The following is a 20,640-nucleotide window of genomic DNA, read 5'->3' on the forward strand; positions in this document are numbered from 1 at the left end:
GTAGCAATACTCATATCCAATAAAATAGACTTTGAAATAAAGGCTGTGAAAAGAGACAAAGAAAGACACTACATAATGATCAAAGGATCAATCCAAGAAGAAGATAGAACAATTATAAATATATATGCACCCAACATAGGAGCACCACAATATGTAAGACACATGCTAACAAGTATGAAAGGGGAAATTAACAATAACACAATAATAGTGGGAGACTTTAATACCCCACTCACACCTATGGACAGATCAACTAAACAGAAAATTAACAAGGAAACGCAAACTTTAAATGATACAGTAGACCAGTTAGCCCTAATTGATATCTACAGGACATTTCACCCTAAAACAATGAATTTCACCTTTTTCTCAAGTGCACACGGAACCTTCTCCAGGATAGATCACATCCTGGGCCATAAATCTAGCCTTGGTAAATTCAAAAAACTTGAAATCATCTCAAGCCTCTTTTCTGATCACAATGCAGTAAGATTAGATGTCAACTACAGGAAAAAAGTATTAAAAACACAAACACATGGAGGCTGAACAACACACTCCTGAATAACCAACAAATCACAGAAGAAATAAAAAAAGAAGTAAAAATATGCATAAAAAGAATGAAAATGAAAACACAACAACCCAAAACCTATGGGATTCAGTAAAAGCAGTGCTAAAGGGAATGTTCATAGCAATACAAGCCTGCCTCAAGAAACAGGAGAGAAATCAAATAAATAACATAACTTTACAGCTAAAGCAACTAGAAAAAGAAGAAATGAAGCACCCCAGGGTTAGTAGAAGGAAAGAAATCATAAAAATTAGGGCAGAAATAAGTGAAAAAGAAACAAAGGAGACCATAGCCAAAATCAGCAAAGCCAAAAGCTGGATCTTTGAGAAGATAAATAAAATAGACAAACCATTAGCCAGACTCATTAAAAAAAAGGGGGGAGAAGAATCAAACCAACAAAATTAGAAATGAAAATGGAGAGATCACAACAGACAACACAGAAATACAAAGGATCATAAGAGACTACTATCAGCAGCTATATGCCAATGAAATGGACAACATGGAAGAAATGGACGAATTCTTAGAAAAGTATAACCTTCCAAAACTGAACCAGGAAGAAATAGAAAATCTTAGCAGATCCATCACAAGCATAGAAATTGAAACTGTAATCACAAATCTTCCAGCAAACAAAAGCCCAGGACCAGATGGCTTCACAGCTGAATTCTACTGAAAATTTAGAGAAGAGCTAATACCTATCCTACTCAAACTCTTCCAGAAAATTGAAGAGGAAGGGAAACTTCCAAACTCATTCAATGAGGCCACCATCACCCTAATACCAAAACTTGACAAAGATGCCACAAAACTATAGGCCAATGTCACTGATGAACATAGATGCAAAAATCCTTAACAAATTCTAGCAAGCAGAATCCAACAACATATTAAAAAGTTCATACACGATGACCAAGTGGGCTTTATCCCAGGGATGCAAGGATTCCTCAATATTCACAAATCCATCAATGTGATACATCACATTAACAAATTCAAGGATAAAAACCATATGATTATCTCAATAGATGCAGAGAAAGCCCTTGAGAAAATTCAACATCCATATATGATAAAAAACCCTCCAAAAAGCAGGCATAGTAGGAACATCCCTCAACATAATAAAAGCCATATATGATAAACTCACAGCAGTCATTATCCTCAGTGGTGAAATTTGAAAGCATTTCCTCTAAAGTCAGGATCAAGACAAGAATGCCCACTCTCACCACTTCAATTCAACATAGTTTTGGAAGTTTTAACCACAGCTATCAGAGAAGAAAAAGAAATTAAAGAATCCGGATTGGACAAGAAGAAGTAAAACTCTCACTGTTTGCAGATGACATGATCCTCTACATAAGAAACCCTAAATACTCCACCAGAAAATTACCAGAGCTAGTCAATGAGTGTGGTAAAGTTGCAGGATATAAATGTAACACACAGAAATCCCTTACGTTCTTATACACTAGCAATGAGAAAACAGAAAGAGAAATTAGGGAAACAATTCCATTCACCATTGCAATGAAAAGAATAAAATACTCAGGAATCAGTTAAGTTCACTTCAATCGCTCAGTCATGTCCAACTCTTTGTGACCCCATGAATCGCAGCACACCAGGCCTCCCTGTCCATCACCAACTGATGGAGTCTACCCAAACCCATGTCCATTGAGTTGGTGATGCCATCCAACCATCTCATCCTCTGTCATCCCCTTCTCCTCCTGCCTTCAATCTTTTGCAGCATCAGGGTCTTTTCAAATGAGTCAGCCCTGTGCATCAGGTCGCCAAACTATTGGAGTTTCAGCTTCAACATCAGTCCTTCCAATAAATACCCAGGGCTGATCTCCTTTAGGATGGACTGGTCGGATCTCCTTGCAGTCCAAGGGACTCTCAAGAGTCTTCTCCAACACCACAGTTCAAAAGCATCAATTCTTCGGCACTCAGCTTTCTTCACAGTCCAACTCTCACATCCATACATGACCACTGGAAAAACCATAGCCTTGACTCAACGGACCTTTGTTGGCAAAGTAATGTCTCTACTTTTCAATATGCTATCTTTGTTGGTCATACCTTTTCTTCCAAGGAGTATTCGCCTTTTAATTTCATGGCTGCAACCACCATCTGCAGGGATTTTGGAGCCCAAAAAATAAAGTCTGACACTGTTTCCACTGTTTCCCTGTCTATTTCCCATGAAGTGATGGGACCAGATGTCATGATCTTCGTTTTCTGAATGTTGAGCTTTAAGCCAACTTTTTCACTCTCCTCTTTCACTTTCATCAAGATGCTTTTTAGTTCCTCTTCACTTTCTGCCATAAGGGTGGTGTCATCTTCATATCTGAGGTTATTGCTATTTCTCCCAGCAATCGTGATTCCAGCTGGTGCTTCTTCCAGCCCAGTGTTTCTCATGATGTACTCTGCATAGAAGTTAAATAAGCAGGGTGACAATATACAGCCTTGATGTACTCCTTTTCCTATTTGGAACAAGTCTGTTTTTCCATGTCCAGTTCTAACTGTTGCTTCCTGACCTGCATACAGGTTTCTCAAGAGGCAGGTCAGATGGTCTGGTATTCCCATCTCTTTCAGAATTGTCCACAGTTTATTGTGATCCACAGAGTCAAAGGCTTTGGCATAGTCAATAAAGCAGAAATAGTTGTTTTTCTGGAACTCTCTTGCTTTTTCCATGATCCAGTGGATGTTGGCAATTTGATCTCTTGTTCCTCTGCCTTATCTAAAACCAGCTTGAACATCTGAAAGTTCATGGTTCATGTATTGCTGAAGCATGGCTTGGAGAACGTTGAGCATTACTAGTGTGTGCTGCTGCTGCTGCTAAGTTGCTTCAGTCGTGTCCGACTCTGTGAGACCCCATAGACGGCAGCGCACCAGGTTCCCCCGTCCCTGGGATTCTCCAGGCAAGAACACTGGAGTGTGTTGCCATTTCCTTCTCCAATGCATGAAAGTGAAAAGTGAAAGTGGAGTCACTCAGTCGTGTCTGACTCTTCTCGACCCAGTGGACTACAGCCTAGCAGGCTCCCCCGTCCATGGGATTTTCCAGGCAAGAATACTGGAGTGGGCTGCCACTGCCTTCTCCACTAGTGTGTGAGATGATTGCAATTGTGTGGTAGTCTGAGCATTCTTTGGCATTGCCTTTCTTGGGGATTGGAATGAAAACTGATCTTTTCCAGTCCTGTGGCTACTGCTGAGTTTTCCAAATTTGAGTATATATCTACCTAAAGAAACAAAAAGGACAGAAATGGGGTGGACCTAACAGAAGCAGAAGATATTAAGAAGAGGTGGTAGGGATACACAGAAGAACTGTACAGAAAAGATCTTCATGACCCAGATAATCACGGTGGTGTGATCACTCACCTAGAGCCAGACATCCCGGAATGTGAAGTCAAGTGGGCCTTAGAAAACATCACTACGAACAAAGGTAGTGGAGGTGATGGAATTCCAGTTGAGCTACTTTAAATCCTGAAAGATGATGCTGTGAAAGTGCTGCACTCAATATGCCAGCAAGTTTGGAAAACTCAGCAGTGGCCACAGGACTGGAAAAGGTCAGTTTTCATTCCAATCCCCAAGAAAGGCAATGCCAAAGAATGCTCAGACTACCACACAATTGCAATCATCTCACACACTAGTGGAGAAGGCAGTGGCAGCCCACTCCAGTATTCTTGCCTGGAAAATCCCATGGACGGGGGAGCCTGCTAGGCTGTAGTCCACTGGGTCGAGAAGAGTCAGACACGACTGAGTGACTCCACTTTCACTTTTCACTTTCATGCATTGGAGAAGGAAATGGCAACACACTCCAGTGTTCTTGCCTGGAGAATCCCAGGGACGGGGGAACCTGGTGCGCTGCCGTCTATGGGGTCTCACAGAGTCGGACACGACTGAAGCAACTTAGCAGCAGCAGCAGCACACACTAGTAATGCTCAACATTCTCCAAGCCATGCTTCAGCAATACATGAACCATGAACTTTCAGATGTTCAAGCTGGTTTTAGATAAGGCAGAGGAACAAGAGATCAAATTGCCAACATCCACTGGATCATGGAAAAAGCAAGAGAGTTCCAGAAAAACAACTATTTCTGCTTTATTGACTATGCCAAAGCCTTTGACTCTGTGGATCACAATAAACTGTGGACAATTCTGAAAGAGATGGGAATACCAGACCATCTGACCTGCCTCTTGAGAAACCTGTATGCAGGTCAGGAAGCAACAGTTAGAACTGGACATGGAAAAACAGACTTGTTCCAAATAGGAAAAGGAGTACATCAAGGCTGTATATTGTCACCCTGCTTATTTAACTTCTATGCAGAGTACATCATGAGAAACACTGGGCTGGAAGAAGCACCAGCTGGAATCACGATTGCTGGGAGAAATAGCAATAACCTCAGATATGAAGATGACACCACCCTTATGGCAGAAAGTGAAGAGGAACTAAAAAGCATCTTGATGAAAGTGAAAGAGGAGAGTGAAAAAGTTGGCTTAAAGCTCAACATTCAGAAAACGAAGATCATGACATCTGGTCCCATCACTTCATGGGAAATAGACAGGGAAACAGTGGAAACAGTGTCAGACTTTATTTTTTGGGCTCCAAAATCCCTGCAGATGGTGGTTGCAGCCATGAAATTAAAAGGCGAATACTCCTTGGAAGAAAAGGTATGACCAACAAAGATAGCATATTGAAAAGTAGAGACATTACTTTGCCAACAAAGGTCCGTTGAGTCAAGGCTATGGTTTTTCCAGTGGTCATGTATGGATGTGAGAGTTGGACTGTGAAGAAAGCTGAGTGCCGAAGAATTGATGCTTTTGAACTGTGGTGTTGGAGAAGACTCTTGAGAGTCCCTTGGACTGCAAGGAGATCCGACCAGTCCATCCTAAAGGAGATCAGCCCTGGGTATTTATTGGAAGGACTGATGTTGAAGCTGAAACTCCAATAGTTTGGCGACCTGATGCACAGGGCTGACTCATTTGAAGAGACCCTGATGCTGCAAAAGATTGAAGGCAGGAGGAGAAGGGGATGACAGAGGATGAGATGGTTGGATGGCATCACCAACTCAATGGACATGGGTTTGGGTAGACTCCATCAGTTGGTGATGGACAGGGAGGCCTGGTGTGCTGCGATTCATGGGGTCACAAAGAGTTGGACACGACTGAGCGACTGAACTGAACTGAAAGAAACAAAAGACCTATATATAGAAACTATAAAACTCTGAGTAAAGAGATCAAAGATGACACAGATAGATGGGGAGACATGCCATGTTCACTGATTGGAAGAATCAATATAGTGAAAATGAGTAAACTACCGAAAGCAATCTATAGATTCAGTGCAAGCCCTATCAAACTACCAATGATATTTTTCAAAGAACTAGAAGAAATAATTTCACAATTTGTATGGAAATGCAAAAAACCTCAAAGAGCCAAAGCAATCTTGAGAAACAAGAGTGGAACTGGAGGAATCAACCTGCCTGACTTCAGACTCTACTACAAAACAACAGTCAGCAAGACAGTATGGTACTGGCACAAAGATAGAAACATAGATCAATGGAACAAAATAGAAAGCCCAGAGATAAATCCATGCACCTATGGACACCTTATCTTTGACAAAGGAGGCAAGAATATACAATAGAGAAAAGACAATCTCTTTAACATGTGATGCCGGGAAAACTGGTCAACCATTTGTAAAAGAATGAAACTAGATCACTTTCTAACACCACACACAAAAATAGACTCAAAATGGATTAAAGATCTAAATGAAGACCAGAATCTATAAAACTCTTATAGGAAAACATAGGCAAAACACTCTCTGATATAAATCATAGTAGAATCCTCTAAGACCCACCTCCCAGAGCAATGGAAATAAAAGCAAGAATAAACAAATGGGACCTAATTAAAATGAAAACTTTTGCACAACGAAGGAAACTATAAGCAAGGTAAAAAGACAGCCTTCAGAATGGGAGAAAATAATAGCAAATGAAGCAACCAACAAAGAATTAATCTCAAAAATGTACAAGCAACTCCTGAAGCTCAATTCCAGAAAAATAAGTGACCCAATCAAAAAATGGGCCAAAGAACAATACAGACATTTCTCCAAAGAAGACATACGGATGGCTAACAAACACATGAAAAGATGCTCAACATCACTCATTATCAGAGAAATGCAAATCAAAACCACAATGAGGTACCATTTCATGCCAGTCAGAATGGCTGCGATCCAAAAGTCTACAAGCAGTAAATGCTAGAGAGGGTGTGGAGAAAAGGGAACCCTCTTACACTGTTGGTGGGAATGCAAACTAGTAGAGCCACTATGGGGAAGAGTGTGGGGATTCCTTAAAAAACTGGAAGTAGAACTGCCATATGACTCAGCAATCCCACTGCTGGGCATGCACACCAAGGAAACCAGAATTGAAAGAGACACGTGTACCCCAATGTTCATCGCAGCACTGTTTATAATAGCCAGGACGTGGAAGCAACCTAGATGTCCATCAGCAGATGAATGGATAAGAAAGCTGTGGTACATATTCTACTCAGCTATTAAAAAGAATGCATTTGAATCAGTTCTAATGAGGTGGATGAAACTGGAGCCTATTATACAGAATGAAATAAGTCAGAAGGAAAAACACCAATACAGTATATTAACTCATATATATGGAATTTAGAAAGATGGTAACGATGACCCTTTATGCGAGACAGGAAGAGACACAGATGTAAATAACAGACTTTTGGACTCTGTGGGAGAAAGTGAGGGTGGGATGATTTGGGAGAATAGCATTGAAACATGTATATTATCATATGTGAAACAGATCACCAGTCCAGGTTTGATGCATGAGTCAGGGTGCTCAGGGCTGGTGCACTGAGATGATCCAGAGGGAGGGTATGGGGAGGGAGGTGGGAGGGAGGGTCAGGATGGGGAACACATGTACAACCTTGGCTGATTCATGTGACTGTATGGCAAAAGCCGCCACAATACTGTAAAGCAATTAGCCTCCAATTCAAATAAATTAAAAAGAAAGGAGTAAGGGACCTGTGGGATAATATAAAGTGTGCAAATCTATGCATAATAGAGAATCCACAAGGAGAAGAAAGAGAAAAAGGGATTGAAAAGTATTTGAAGAAAGTATGGCTGAAAATTTCTCAAACCTAAAGAAGGAAGCAGCTATCCAGATATAGGAGCACAGAGGGTTCCAAACAAGATGAACTTGAACAGACCTACACCAAGACATATTATAATAAAAGGGGCAATATTTAAAGATTCAGGGAGGATTCTAAGGCAGCAAGAGGAAAACAAAGAACCTCTGCAATGCCATCAGCCCGTCTCTACAGAAACTCTGTAGGCCAGAAGGCAAGATATATTCACAGTCCTGAAATGAAAAAACCTGCAGCCTAGGGTACTTTACCCAGCAAGATTATCATTCAGAAAGGAGAGATAAAGAATCTCTCATACAAGCAAAGACTGAAAGAATACAGTGATACTAAACCTATCCTTAAGGAAATATTAAAGGTCTTCTCTAAATAGAAAATAAGAAAGAAGCTATAAGAATGAGAAAATCACCACGAGAATCTAAATCACTAGCTTGTGGAAGCTCATATAAGCCTTTCTTTTGGAGCCCAGTCTTGCGCATACCACTTCTACTTGATGATAGATTGCTGTCACATCAGTCTTTATGAGTTGGTGATTCATATAGCATTCAGCTTATAATGAGTAGTTCAGTTTACATAGTAACTCAGTGGCCACCATCAGTTTTTCAGGGCCCATGTACAGGAGAGTGGTTTTCTGTTGAAAAGAGCACAATTTACTCTAGTATCCCAGGTCTGCAGAAAACATTGTAAAGCAATTATCCTCCAATTAAAATACATTTTAAAATAAAAAAAAAAAAGAATGAGAAAATCACAACTGAAAGTAAATCACTTAAATAAACCAGTATACATATTTAAAAAAATAAAAAAAGATTATGAAAAGTAATAATAACCACAATGATCAAAAAGGATAAAAATGAAGATGTAAAAAAGGACATGAAAGTCATCAAATATGGAAAAGGAGAGTAAGAAAATATAAATACTTTTTGGGATGTGATTGAGGCTAAATAACTATCAGTCTAAAGCGAGTAGGTATAGGAAGGGTTAATATACTCAATATAGGAAGGGCTTCCGGGTGGCTCAGAAGTTAAAGCATCTGCCTACAATGTGGGAGACCTGGGTTTGATCCCTGGGTTGGGAAGACCCCCTCGAGAAAGAAATGGCAGCCCATTCCAGTACTCTCACCTGGAAAACTCCATGGGTGGAGGAGCCTGGAAGGCTGCAGTCCATGGAGTCACAAAGAGCTAAACACGACTGAGTGACTGCACTTCACTCACTAACTAATACTTAAAAATGGGGCAACCACAAATAAAAAAAAATACAATAGATTAACAAAACCCCAAAAGATAATGCAACAATAGCATAAAATAAAAGGAAATTTTCAAACCACAGTTCAGTTCAGTTCAGTCGCTCAGTCGTGTCCGACTCTTTGCGACCCCATGAATCGCAGCACGCCAGGCCTCCCTGTCCATCAGCAACTCCTGGAGTTCACTGAAACCCACATCCATCAAGTCAGTGATGCCATCCAGCCATCTCATCCTCTGTTGTCCCCTTCTCCTCCTGCCCCCAATCCCTCCCAGCATCAGAGTCTTTTCCAGTGAGTCAACTCTTCGCATGAGGTGGCCAAAGTACTGGAGCTTCAGCTTTAGCATCATTCCTTCCAAAGAACACCCAGGACTGATCTCCTTTAGAATGGACTGGTTGGATCTCCTCGCAGTCCATGGGACTCTCAAGAGTCTTTTCTAACACCACAGTTCAAAAGCATCAATTCTCCAGCACTCAGCTTTCTTTATGGTCCAACTCTCACATCCATACATGACTACTGGAAAAACCATAGCCTTGACTAGACGGACCACCACAAGAGGAAAAGAAAAAAAAAAGGACCAAAGGAAATATATAAAACCAATTAGAAAATGAGGTTTAAAATGGCCATAAATACATATATTTCATAATTATCTTAAATATCAGTGGTCTAAATGCTCCTACCAGATGTATTAGAATGCATACTGGATAAAAAAGAAGAGCTGGCAACGTACTGCCTATGAGAGACTGGCCTTAGGACAAAGGGCATACATAGATTCAAACCGAGGGAGTGGAAAAGATGTTCCACCCAAATGTGAATGACTGGAAAGCAGAAATCACAATATTCATATCAGACAAAATAGACTTTAGAACTTAGACCTAAAGAAAGACAAAGAAGGGCGCTATATACTGATAAAAGAATCACCATAAGAGGATTTTATACTCATCAACATATACACACCCAATTCAGGAGCACCCCAATACATGGAACAGATACTAACAGGCATAAAGGACAAATTGATGGGAACACAGCAACAGGAGACATTAACACTCCACTGACATCAGTGGACAGATCTTCCAGAGAACCAGTAAGATGACAGAGATTCTAAGTGGTACAAAACAGAACAGTAAGACTTGACTGATACGTTCATGATGTCGCATCCAAAAACCAGAATATACATTCTTCTCAAATGCACAAGGAACATTCTCTAGAACACAAACTAGGGCAGAAAACAAGCCTCAGAATATTTAAGAGTGTAGAAATTATCTCGAGTACTTTTTCTGATCACACAGCATGAGACTATTAATCAACCACAGAAAAGGAAATGAGAAAAAACCAACTACATGGAGACTAAATAACATGCTACTATAAAACCAATGAGTCAATGAGGAAACCAAAGAGGAAACTGAAATATCTTGAGACAAAAGACAATGAAAACACATACAAAGTCTATGGGATACAGCAAAAGCAGTTTCTAGAGGGAAGTTCAGAGGCCTTCGAGAAAAACAAGAAAAATCTCAAATAACACCTACCAGCAGCAGAAGACATTAAGCAGAAGTGGTTAAAATACACAGAACTATATTAAAATGCCTTAGTGAACCTGGACAACCAAGATGGTGTGGTCACTCACCTAGAGCCAGACATCCTGGCGTGTGAAATCAAATGGGCCTTAGGAAGAATTATGAGGGACAAATCTAGCAGAGGGGGCAGAATTCCAGCCCAGCTATCTGAGGCCTTAAAACCTGATGCTGTTAAGGTGCTGCACTCAATATGTCGGCCAATTTGGAAAACTCAGCAGTGATCACAGGACTGGAAATGGTGTTTCCACTCCAATCCCTAAGGAGGGCAACGCCAAAGAATGCTCCAGCCACTGTACAGGTGCTCTCGTTTCACATGATAGCAAGGTAATGCTCCAAGTCCTTCAAGCTAGACTTTAGTTCAGTGCAGTTCAGCCGCTCAGTCGTGTCCGACTCTTGGCGACCCAATGAATCGCAGCACGCCAGGCCTCCCTGTCCATCACCAACTCCCGGAGTTCACTCAGACTCACTTCCATCGAGTTTGTGATGCCGTCCAGCCATCTCATCCTCTGTCGTCCCCTTCTCCTCCTGCCCTCAATCCCTCCCAGCATCAGAGTCTTTTCCAATGAGTCAACTCTTCGCATGAGGTGGCCAAAGTACTGGAGCTTCAGCTTTAGCATCATTCCTTCCAAAGAAATCCCAGGGCTGATCTCCTTCAGAATGGACTGGTTGGGTCTCCTTGCAGTCCAAGGGACTCTCAAGAGTCTTCTCCAACACCACAGTTCAAAAGCATCAATTCTTCAGCACTCAGCCTTCTTCACAGTCCAACTCTCACATCCATACATAACCACAGGAAAAACCATAGCCTCGACTAGACGGACCTTAGTCGGCAAAGTAATGTCTCTGCTTTTAAATATACTATCTAGGTTGGTCATAACTTTCCTTCCAAGGAGTAAGCGTCTTTTCATTTCATGGCTGCAGTCACCATCTGCAGTGATTTTGGAGCCCCCCCAAATAAAGTCTGACACTGTTTCCACTGTTTCCCCATCTATTTCCCATGAAGTGATGGGACCGGATGCCATGATCTTCATTTTCTGAATGTTGAGCTTTAAGCCAACTTTTCCACTCTCCTCTTTTACTTTCATCAAGAGGCTTTTTAGTTCCTCTTCACTTTCTGCCATAAGGGTGGTGTCATCTGCATATCTGAGGTTACTGATATTTCTCCTGGCAATCTTGATTCCAGCTTGTGTTTCTTCCAGTCCAGTGTTTCTCATGATGTACTCTGCATAGAAGTTAAATAAACAGGGTGACAATATACAGCCTTGACGTACTCCTTTTCCTATTTGCAACCAATCTGTTGTTCCATGTCCAGTTCTAACTGTTGCTTCCTGGCCTGCATACAGATCTCTCAAGAGGCAGGTTAGGTGGTCTGGTATTTCCATCTCTCTCAGAATTTTCCACAGTTTATTGTGATCTTCAGAGTCAAAGGCTTTGGCATAGTCAATAAAGCAGAAATAGATGTTTTCCTGGAACTCTCTTGCTTTTTCCATGATTCAGCAGATGTTGGCAATTTGATCTCTGGTTCCCCTGACTTTTCTAAAACCAGCTTGAACTTCTGGAATTTCACAGTTCATGTATTGCTGAAGCCTGGCTTGGAGAATTTTGAGCATTAATTTACTATCATGTGAGATAAGTGCAATTGTGCAGTAGTTTGAGCATTCTTTGGCATTGCCTTTCTTTGGGATTGGAATGAAAACTGACCTTTTCCAGTCCTGTGGCCACTGCTGAGTTTTCCAAATTTGCTGGCATATTGAATGCAGAACTTTCATAGCATCATCTTTCAGGATTTGAAATAGCTCTACTGGAATTCCATCACCTCCACTAGCTTTGTTCGTAGTGATGCTTTCTAAGGCCCGCTTGACTTCACATTCCAAGATGTCTGGCTCTAGATGAGTGATCACACCATTGTGATTATCCGGGTCATGAAGATCATTTTTGTACAGTTCTTCTGTGTATTCTTGCCACCTCTTCTTAATATCTTCTGCTTCTGTTAGGTCCATACCATTTCTGTCCTTTATCGAGCCCATCTTTGCATGAAATGTTCCCTTGGTATCTCTAATTTTCTTGAAGAGATCTCTAGTCTTTCCCATTCTGTTGTTTTCCTCTATTTCTTTGCATTGATCGCTGAAGAAGGCTTTCTTATCTCTTCTTGCTATTCTTTGGAACTCTGCATTCAGATGCTTATATCTTTCCTTTTCTCCTTGGCTTTTAGCTTCTCTTCTTTTCACAGCTATTTGTAAGGCTTTCCCAGACAGCCATTTTGCTTTCTTGTGTTTCTTTTCCATGGGGATGGTCTTGATCCCTGTCTCCTGTACAATGTCACAAACCTCCATCCATAGTTCATTAGGCACTCTATCTATCAGATCTGGATAAATCTTAAATCTATTTCTCACTTCCACTGTATAATCATAAGGGATTTGATTACACAAACCACTTCAGTATTCTTGCCTTGAGAACCCCATGAACAGTATGAAAAGGCAAAATGATAAGATACCGAAAGAAGTACTCCCCAGGTCAGTAGGTGCCCAATATGCTACTGGAGGTCAGTGGAGAAATAACTCCAGAAAGAATGAAGGGATGGAGCCAAAGCAAAAACAATACCCAGCTTGGATGTGACTGGTGATAGAAGCAAGGTCCGATGCTGTAAAGAGCAATATTGCATAGGAACCTGGAGTGTCAGGTCTATGAATCAAGGCAAATTGGAAGTGGTCAAACAGGAGATGGCAAGAGTGAACGTCGATATTCTAGGAATCAGCGAACTAAAATGGACTGGAATGGGTGAATTTAACTCAGATGACCATTATATCTACTACTGCGGGCAGGAATCCCTCAGAAGAAATGGAGTAGCCATCATGGTCAGCAGAAGAGTCCGAAATGCAGTACTTGGATGCAATCTCAAAAACGACAGAATGATCTCTGTTCGTTTCCAAGGCAAACCATTCAATATCACAGTTATCCAAGTCTATGCCCCAACCAGTAACACTGAAGAAGCTGAAGTTGAACGGTTTTATGAAGACCTACAAGATCTTTTAGAACTAACACCCAAAAAGGTGTCCTTTTCATTATAGGGGACTGGGATGCAAAAGTAGGAAGTCAAGAAACACCTGGAGTAACAGGCAAATTTGGCCTTGGAATATGGAATGAAGCAGGGCAAAGACTAATAGAGTTTTGCCAAGATAATGCATTGGTCATAGCAAACACCCTCTTCCAACAACACAAGAGAAGACTCTACACATGGACATCACCAGATGGTCAACACTGAAATCAGATTGATTATATTCTCTGCAGCAAAAGATGGAGAAGCGCTAAACAGTCAACAAAAACAAGACCAGGAGCTGACTGTGGCTCAGATAATGAACTCCTTATTACCAAATTCAGACTAAAATTGAAGAAAACAGGGAAAACCGCTAGACCATTCAGCTAGACTTCAACAGAATGTGAACCGAGAACTTCCAGATGTAAAAGCTGGATTTAGAAAAGGCAGAGTAACCACAGATTAAATTGCCAACATTTGATTGGTTATGGAGGAAGCAAGAGAATTCCAGAAAAACATCTACTTCTGCTTTATTGATGATGCTAAAACTTTCGACTGTGTGGATCACAACAAACATGGAAAATTCTTAAACAGATAGGAGAACCAGATCACCTTACCTATCTTCTGAGAAATGTGTATGCATGTCAAGTAGCCACAATTAGAACATGACTTGGAAAAACAGACTGATTCCAAATTGGGAAAGGAGTACAACAGGGCTGTATATTGTCACCCTGCTTATTTAAATTCTATGCAGAGTACGTCGTGTGAAATGCTGAACTGGATGAATCAAGCTGGAATCAAGATTTCTGGGGAAATACTAACCTCAGATATGAAGACGATACCACTTTAATGGCAAAAACTCGGGGCAGAACTAGTCTCTTCATGATGGTGAAAAAGGAGAATGAAAAAGCTGCTTGAAACTCAACATTCAAAAAACCAACATCATGGCATTTGGTAGGATCAATTCATGGCAAATAGAAGGGAAAAAGTGGAAACAGTGACAGATTTTATTTTCCTGGGCTCCAAAATCACTGCAGACAGTGACTGCAGCCATGAAATTAAAAGACACTTGTTCCTTGGAAGGAAAGCTATGACAAACTTAGCATATTAGAAAGAAGACACCACTTTGCCAAAAGTTCCATGTAGTCAAAGCTATGATTTTTCGAGTAGTCATGTACAGAAGTGAGAGTTGGACCACAAAAAAGGCTGAGTTTTGAAGAACTGATGCTTTTGAACTGCGGTGTTGGAGAAGACTCTTGAGAGTCCCTTGGACTGCAAGGAGATCAAACCAGTCTTCCTAAAGGAAATCAACCCAGAGTATTCATTGGAAGGACTGATGCTTAAGCTCCCAGTGTTACTACTTTGTAACCCTGATGCCAAGAGTCGGTGTATACAAAAAGACTCAGGCGCTGGGAAAGATAGAAGGCAAAAAGACAGGGGCATAAGAGGATGAGATGGTTAGAGAGCATCACTGACTCAATGGACATGAATTTGAGTTAGGTCTGGGAGATAGTGAAGGACAGGGGAGCTTGTGGGGCTACAGTCCATGGGGTCACAAAGAGTCAGACACAACTTAGCAACTGAACAATATTATACATATTGAATATGAAATATATGTATATAATGCACATATGCATATATATGTTCAATAGGAACAATATAGACTATTGAAGATAATATTATATTTTCTTATAACTCTCTCTCTTTCTCTACATATATATATACATAAATATAAAATTCATTCAATTGTGAAGGACCTTAAGGAGACACTCCCCCAAGTTGATGCCTGTGGAAAGTATATTTCAGTACTAATTGCTTTTTTGGAGGGCATAAAATTCTTGGATCACATTTTTCTCTCCAACAAGGTTTTATGGGCAATGACAGATCCCTCGCCTCTTGTGTTTGGTTTGATTGTGTGTAGGTGCTGCTTTGCTTATTTTGAAGTCATGTTCAGTTTCTTCAGTCGCTCAGTCGTGTCTGACTCTTTGTGACCCCATGGGCTGTAGCACGCCAGGCTTCCCTGTCCATCACCGTCTCCTGGAGCTTGCTCAAACTCATGTCCATTGAGTCAGTGATGCCATTCAACCATCTCATCCTCTGTTGTCCCTTCTCCTCCTGCCTTCAATCTTTCCCAGCTTCAGGGTCTTTTCCAATGGGTCAGCTCTTCGCATTAGGTGGCCAAAGTATTGGAGCTTCAGCTTCAGCATCAGTCCTTTCAATGAATACTCAAGACTGATCTCCTTTAGGATGGACTGGTTGGATCTCCTTGCAGTCCAAGGGACTCACTCAAGAGTCTTCTCCAGCACTTAGAGGGTAACAGGCAGGAAGGCCAGGGGTCTCCAAATCGAGGAAATAGCCTGCAAGTGTCAGACATTTTTATCTCTCTTAATCGGCAGGAGGAAACAAAGTAGTGGTATTTTTTCCTTCTCTATACAAATTTAAAAGGAGGTTTCTCTTAAAATTCTGTGTTGCCATAATGATACCTGGTTTCACCTGAAGTTAACCAATGCCTTTTTCTTATGGAAATGTTTATCTTAAGCTATGCTAATGTACTATGCCTTTACCCCAAACTCTGTCTTCAAGTGGGTTCCGCCTTTTGGGCTCAGAACCTACTTGATAAACCAGTCTGTTAGACTCCGATATCGCTCCTCTAATCTGTGTAAACGACGCTGTTTGTACGGTGCTCTGCCCTTCTTCAAGATTCAAGTTAATCCTTTTATGGCCCAAGATGAACCATTTGGAGCCAAGATTATCCCAAAATACATCCTGTGGGTGAGGGGCCTGGTGCCATTCTGAGTTTTGAGACATTCCTTTCTCTCAGACTGCTGATAACTATATAACATCCAGCTGAAGACTAGCAGGGGGGCACTCTTTCTTCCCCCTTCTGATGCCTATGTCAGAAGCTTTCTCTATCTCCTTTATACTTTAATAAAACTTTGTTACACAAAAGCTCTGAGCAATCAAGCCTCGTCTCTGGCCCCGGATTGAATTCTTCTCCTCCGGGGGCCAAGAATCCCAGCGTCATAATTCAACAACAACCTTTCAACACCACAGTTCAAAAGCATCAATTCTTCACCACTGGGACCAAGGATGTGTCTGAATTCTGCTCTGCTGTCCTTAGTTGGTGGGCAAAGGGGCTGCTCATCCCAGACACTGCCTCTGCGTCCCAGGATGGGCAGAGAGTGAGCTGCCCTCTGGAAGCCCTGCCCTTGGACCTCAGTGCATTTCACGGCGAATACCAGGGTCATGTGGATGCCCCTAGGGGCAGAGGGGTCTGGGCTGCACTGGGAAGGACGAGAGGAGGATGGGTGTTTGGTGGGTGTGAGGAAGATCGGCCCCAGAGATGAAGCATAGGAGCTGTGGGTGGAGGGGTCCGGCGTGGGCCATGCTGGGCAGAAGGGAGCTCAGGGCTCGGGTGTGGTTTCAGGTTGACCTAGTTGGGTGAGGAGACCCCAGGGCCAGGGCAGAGAGGGGAGTAGCAGTGTAGGGGGTTCAGGGAGGGAAAGGTGAGGGGGTGGGGGCAGGGGGACTGTAGGGACGGAACTGGAGAGGGGGGTGAGCAGGCAAAGTGTGATCCAGAGCTGGGGCCGTGGGTGTGGCGATGTCCGGTGCTTGGCCTGGGCCAAGCTGGATGGAGAGGAGGCTGGGGCTTGTGACCGGCCAGGACCTGAGGGTGTGCACCCTGGTGACTGACAGTGAGGGGAACAGCGGCTCTCAGGATCCAGGGAGGGCATTCCCAGTGGTCCTTGTTGAGCTCCAGGTGGATGGCAGTGTGACCAGGGAGGGAGCTGTGAGGGCTCTCCGGGGTCCCCGGCATCGCGGGGCCAGCAGCCCGGGGCCTCCTGGGTGCGCCCTGCCTGGACTGCTGCATCGCTTTCTGCGTCTCAGTGAGACTCTGGGTGACCCTGGGGATTGGAGTTTTGTGCATGGATCTTAGGGACCTGGAGCCGGTGTCCGGGGCCTCTGTGTGACCCTCAGGCCTTCCCCACTGCACAGGGTCAGGAGCATTGAGAGCTTTGGGGCCAAGGAGCCCCTGCCTACTGGAGCCCTTCCTGGCTGTGCACAGGGTGTCAGAGCCCTGAACCTCCAGTCCCTGAGCTGTTTCCCTGTCCTCCCCGGGCTGGTGCAGGCAGAGCCCTGGGGTGCCCTTGTGCACCCCTGTGTCCTGTTACCAAGTCCTAGATGCTCCTTCCCTCCAACTGTAGCTGAAAGCGCTGCCTCCTCCAGGAAGTCACTCTGACTGAGTCCAGACCAGCCTGAGCAGGGACACCCGGCCTCCCTGTCATGCTCTGCGCCTTTGCTCACGGACTGCAGTGAGGCCTGCCCCTGGCTGCAGCCCCCGCCCAGGCCCCGTGCGGGGACCCGGGATGGCGAGCGAGAGGAGTGGAGGGCACCCTGCCTCTGGGCAGGGCCGTCTGGCTCTCCGCTAGAATTCTCTGCGGACCTCCGGGCCTGTGTGGGGGGTGGGGCAGGGCAGGAAGCCAGGCAGGAAGGGGCTTTGCAGTCAGACTCAGTGAGCAGCTGTCACTGGAGCTTGCCTGGGGCTTAAGGGCTTTCCTGTCTGGGGGCGGCAGCGGGGGGAGGCGTTGCCACACAGAGAAGAGGCTGCCGGGGTGCCCGGCTGTGTCAAGCCACCTCCCTGGAGAGACCATGCTGGTGCTGAGGTCTGGCACGTGGCCCGCACCCAGGAAAGGAGCTCGGTGAGTGCCGCCCTGAACCTCTGCCCTGAGCGGGGTCCAAACCCTCTTGCAGACAGGCTCAGGGTGATGGTGGGTAGGCGCAGGCTGTGGACACACCTGAACGTAGAGCCCACAGGGGCCTCGGGCTTCTGGGGGTCCTGCTGTGGGCCGGGCCCTATGGCTGCCTGGGGTGGCTGAGACCCCAGAGCTGGGGTAAAGGTGGAAACACCAGGAGGGGCCACACTGCGGGGCTCCTGAGGAGGACCTGCATGAAAGACTGTCCCCCAGGATGAGATGGCCCTGGGGCTCCCCCGTGGCTGCGAGGAGGGCCTGAGGGCCTCTTTCAGGGTGGTCTTCCCGGGGCCCCCTCCTGAAATGGGGCCTGAGTGCTGCCTCGATCCTGCCCCCCGTGGGGTCCTCCAGGTCTGCTCCCTGTGAGTCAGCATTGTGGTCAGCCCTGGGCAGCAGGCAGGGCATGGGGGGCTGTGGTCCTGGCAGACACTTGTGGACAGTGCGGCTCTGAGCCTCCTGGGTGTCTATGCGGGGTCTGCAGGGGCTGGACACGACCCTGGGCAGCTCAGGACACTGGAGGCAGCTCTGGCCGGTGACTGCGGAGACATGGAGGAGGGTGGGGACACTGTCTCCCACTTGCCCAGCTCCAGGACCTGGAGACGAGGCACCGCTGGGCTCTGCTGTCTCACCCCAGGTCTGAGGCAGTGTGGGCTGGGCTGCACTCTGCTCTCTGACCTCTGGCCCAGGGTCGGGTACCTGGGGGCCGGTTTGGTTATATCTCCTCTCGCAGTGTCTCTCCCCTCAGCTCCGTGGTGACCCAGGGCTGCCTGGAATCCCCATTGGCCCCCAGGCCCGGGGCCTCTGTGACAAGGTTGGGCTGCCGGGCAGGACAGGACCCAGGAGTGTGGGCCTTTGAGTCTGATCCTGGCCCACTGCTCACCCATGACACGTGCTATGAGTGGCTGAGGCCATGGTGTCCCAGCAGAGGCCCAGCTGGCCTCAGGCCTGCACAAACTCCTCCAGGGTCAGGGGCGGGAAGCTGCTGAGGGCCTTCTGTCTGGGTATCTGCAGCCCAGCGCCTGGCCCAGGACCCTTCCTCAGGCTGTTGTTTTCCTGAGTCAGCAGGGTGAGAGCCTGCAGGGTGCAGTCCAATGGTCAGGAGGGCAGGCGGTACCCCAAATACAGCCTACAGCTTCCCTGTTTGTGGACCCTCAGGGGCTGGGGTTTTTGTTCCAGAGAGTGTCACTGTGGCATAATCATAATCGCTATAATAACTACCACCATAACACAGCCAGCATCAGAAACCCCAGCTGCTGGCCTTCAGCGCCCCCTTGGTCCCGTCTGATGGGCATGGATCCTTCGGGAGCTGTCAGCTGGTCCAGGTCTGGACAGGCCCCGTGGTGGGGAAAATTCTGAGAACCGAGTCTTGACCCAGGTCTGGACGGGCCCCATGGCAGGGAGGGTTCTGAGGATCCGGTCCCCAGCCGGCCTCTGGCCTGCACAAGCTCCTTCGGGGTCAGGGAGTGGGAACCTGCTGGGGGCCTCCTGTCTGGGTCTCTGCAGCCCAGTGCCTGGTCCAGGACCCTTCCTCAGGCTGTTGCTTTCCTGAGTCAGCAGGGGAGGGGCTTGCAGGGTGCAGTCCGATGGTCAGGAGGGCAGGTGGTGCCCTGGACCTGGAGGACAGGCTCCCTGGTCTGGGACCTCGGGGCAGGGGTTTCTGATACTGAGAGTGTCACTGTGGTAGCAATACTACAGTAACTACAACCATACCTATCATATCATCACCGTGACACAGCCGGCATCAGAAACCCCAGCCGCTGGCCTTCAGTGCCCCCTTGGTCCCGTCTGATGGGAGTGGATCCCTCGGGAGCTGTCATGGATGGGCCCCACAGGGGGAGGGTTCTGAGGGTCGGTCCCCAGCCTGTCACAGGCCTGCAGAAGCTCCTCCAGGGTCAGGGGCGGGAAGCTGCTGGGGGTCTCATTGTCTGGGTCTCAGCAGCCCAGCGCCTGGCCCAGGACCCTTCCTCAGGCTGTTGCTGCCCTGAGTCAGCAGGGGAGGGGCTTGCAGGGTGCAGTCCAATGGTCAGGAGGGCAGGCGGTGCCCCAAACACAGCCTACAGCATCCCTGTTCGTGGACCCTCAGGGGCGGGGGTTTTTGTCCCAGAGAGTGTCACTGTGGCATAACCATAACCATAACCATAACCATAACCATAACCATAACCACTATAATAACTACCACCATGATGCAGCCGGCATCAGAAACCCCAGCTGCTGGGCTTCAGCGCCCCCTTGGTCTTGTCTGGTGGGAGTGGAGTCTTCGGGAGCTGTCAGCTGGTCCAGGTCTGGACAGACCCCGTGGTGGGGAGAATTCTGAGAACCGAGTCTTGACCCAGGTCTGGACAGGCCCCGTGGTGGGGAGAATTCTGAG

The 20,640-nt window shown here is 45.5% G+C and overlaps 1 gene segment (V, D, J or C); it reads right to left on the reverse strand.

The window, feature by feature from the left end:
- Nucleotides 1-20,640, reverse strand: part of LOC128067025 (Ig mu chain C region membrane-bound form-like) — a 79,472-nt gene that overhangs the window by 20,647 nt on the left and 38,185 nt on the right. The window contains 1 exon segment of the C gene segment in view: nt 5,879-5,898. Coding sequence covers nt 5,879-5,898 — 20 coding nt within the window.

This window comes from Budorcas taxicolor, chromosome 21, assembly GCF_023091745.1.
Source record: "Budorcas taxicolor isolate Tak-1 chromosome 21, Takin1.1, whole genome shotgun sequence".
NCBI lineage: Eukaryota > Metazoa > Chordata > Mammalia > Artiodactyla > Bovidae > Budorcas > Budorcas taxicolor.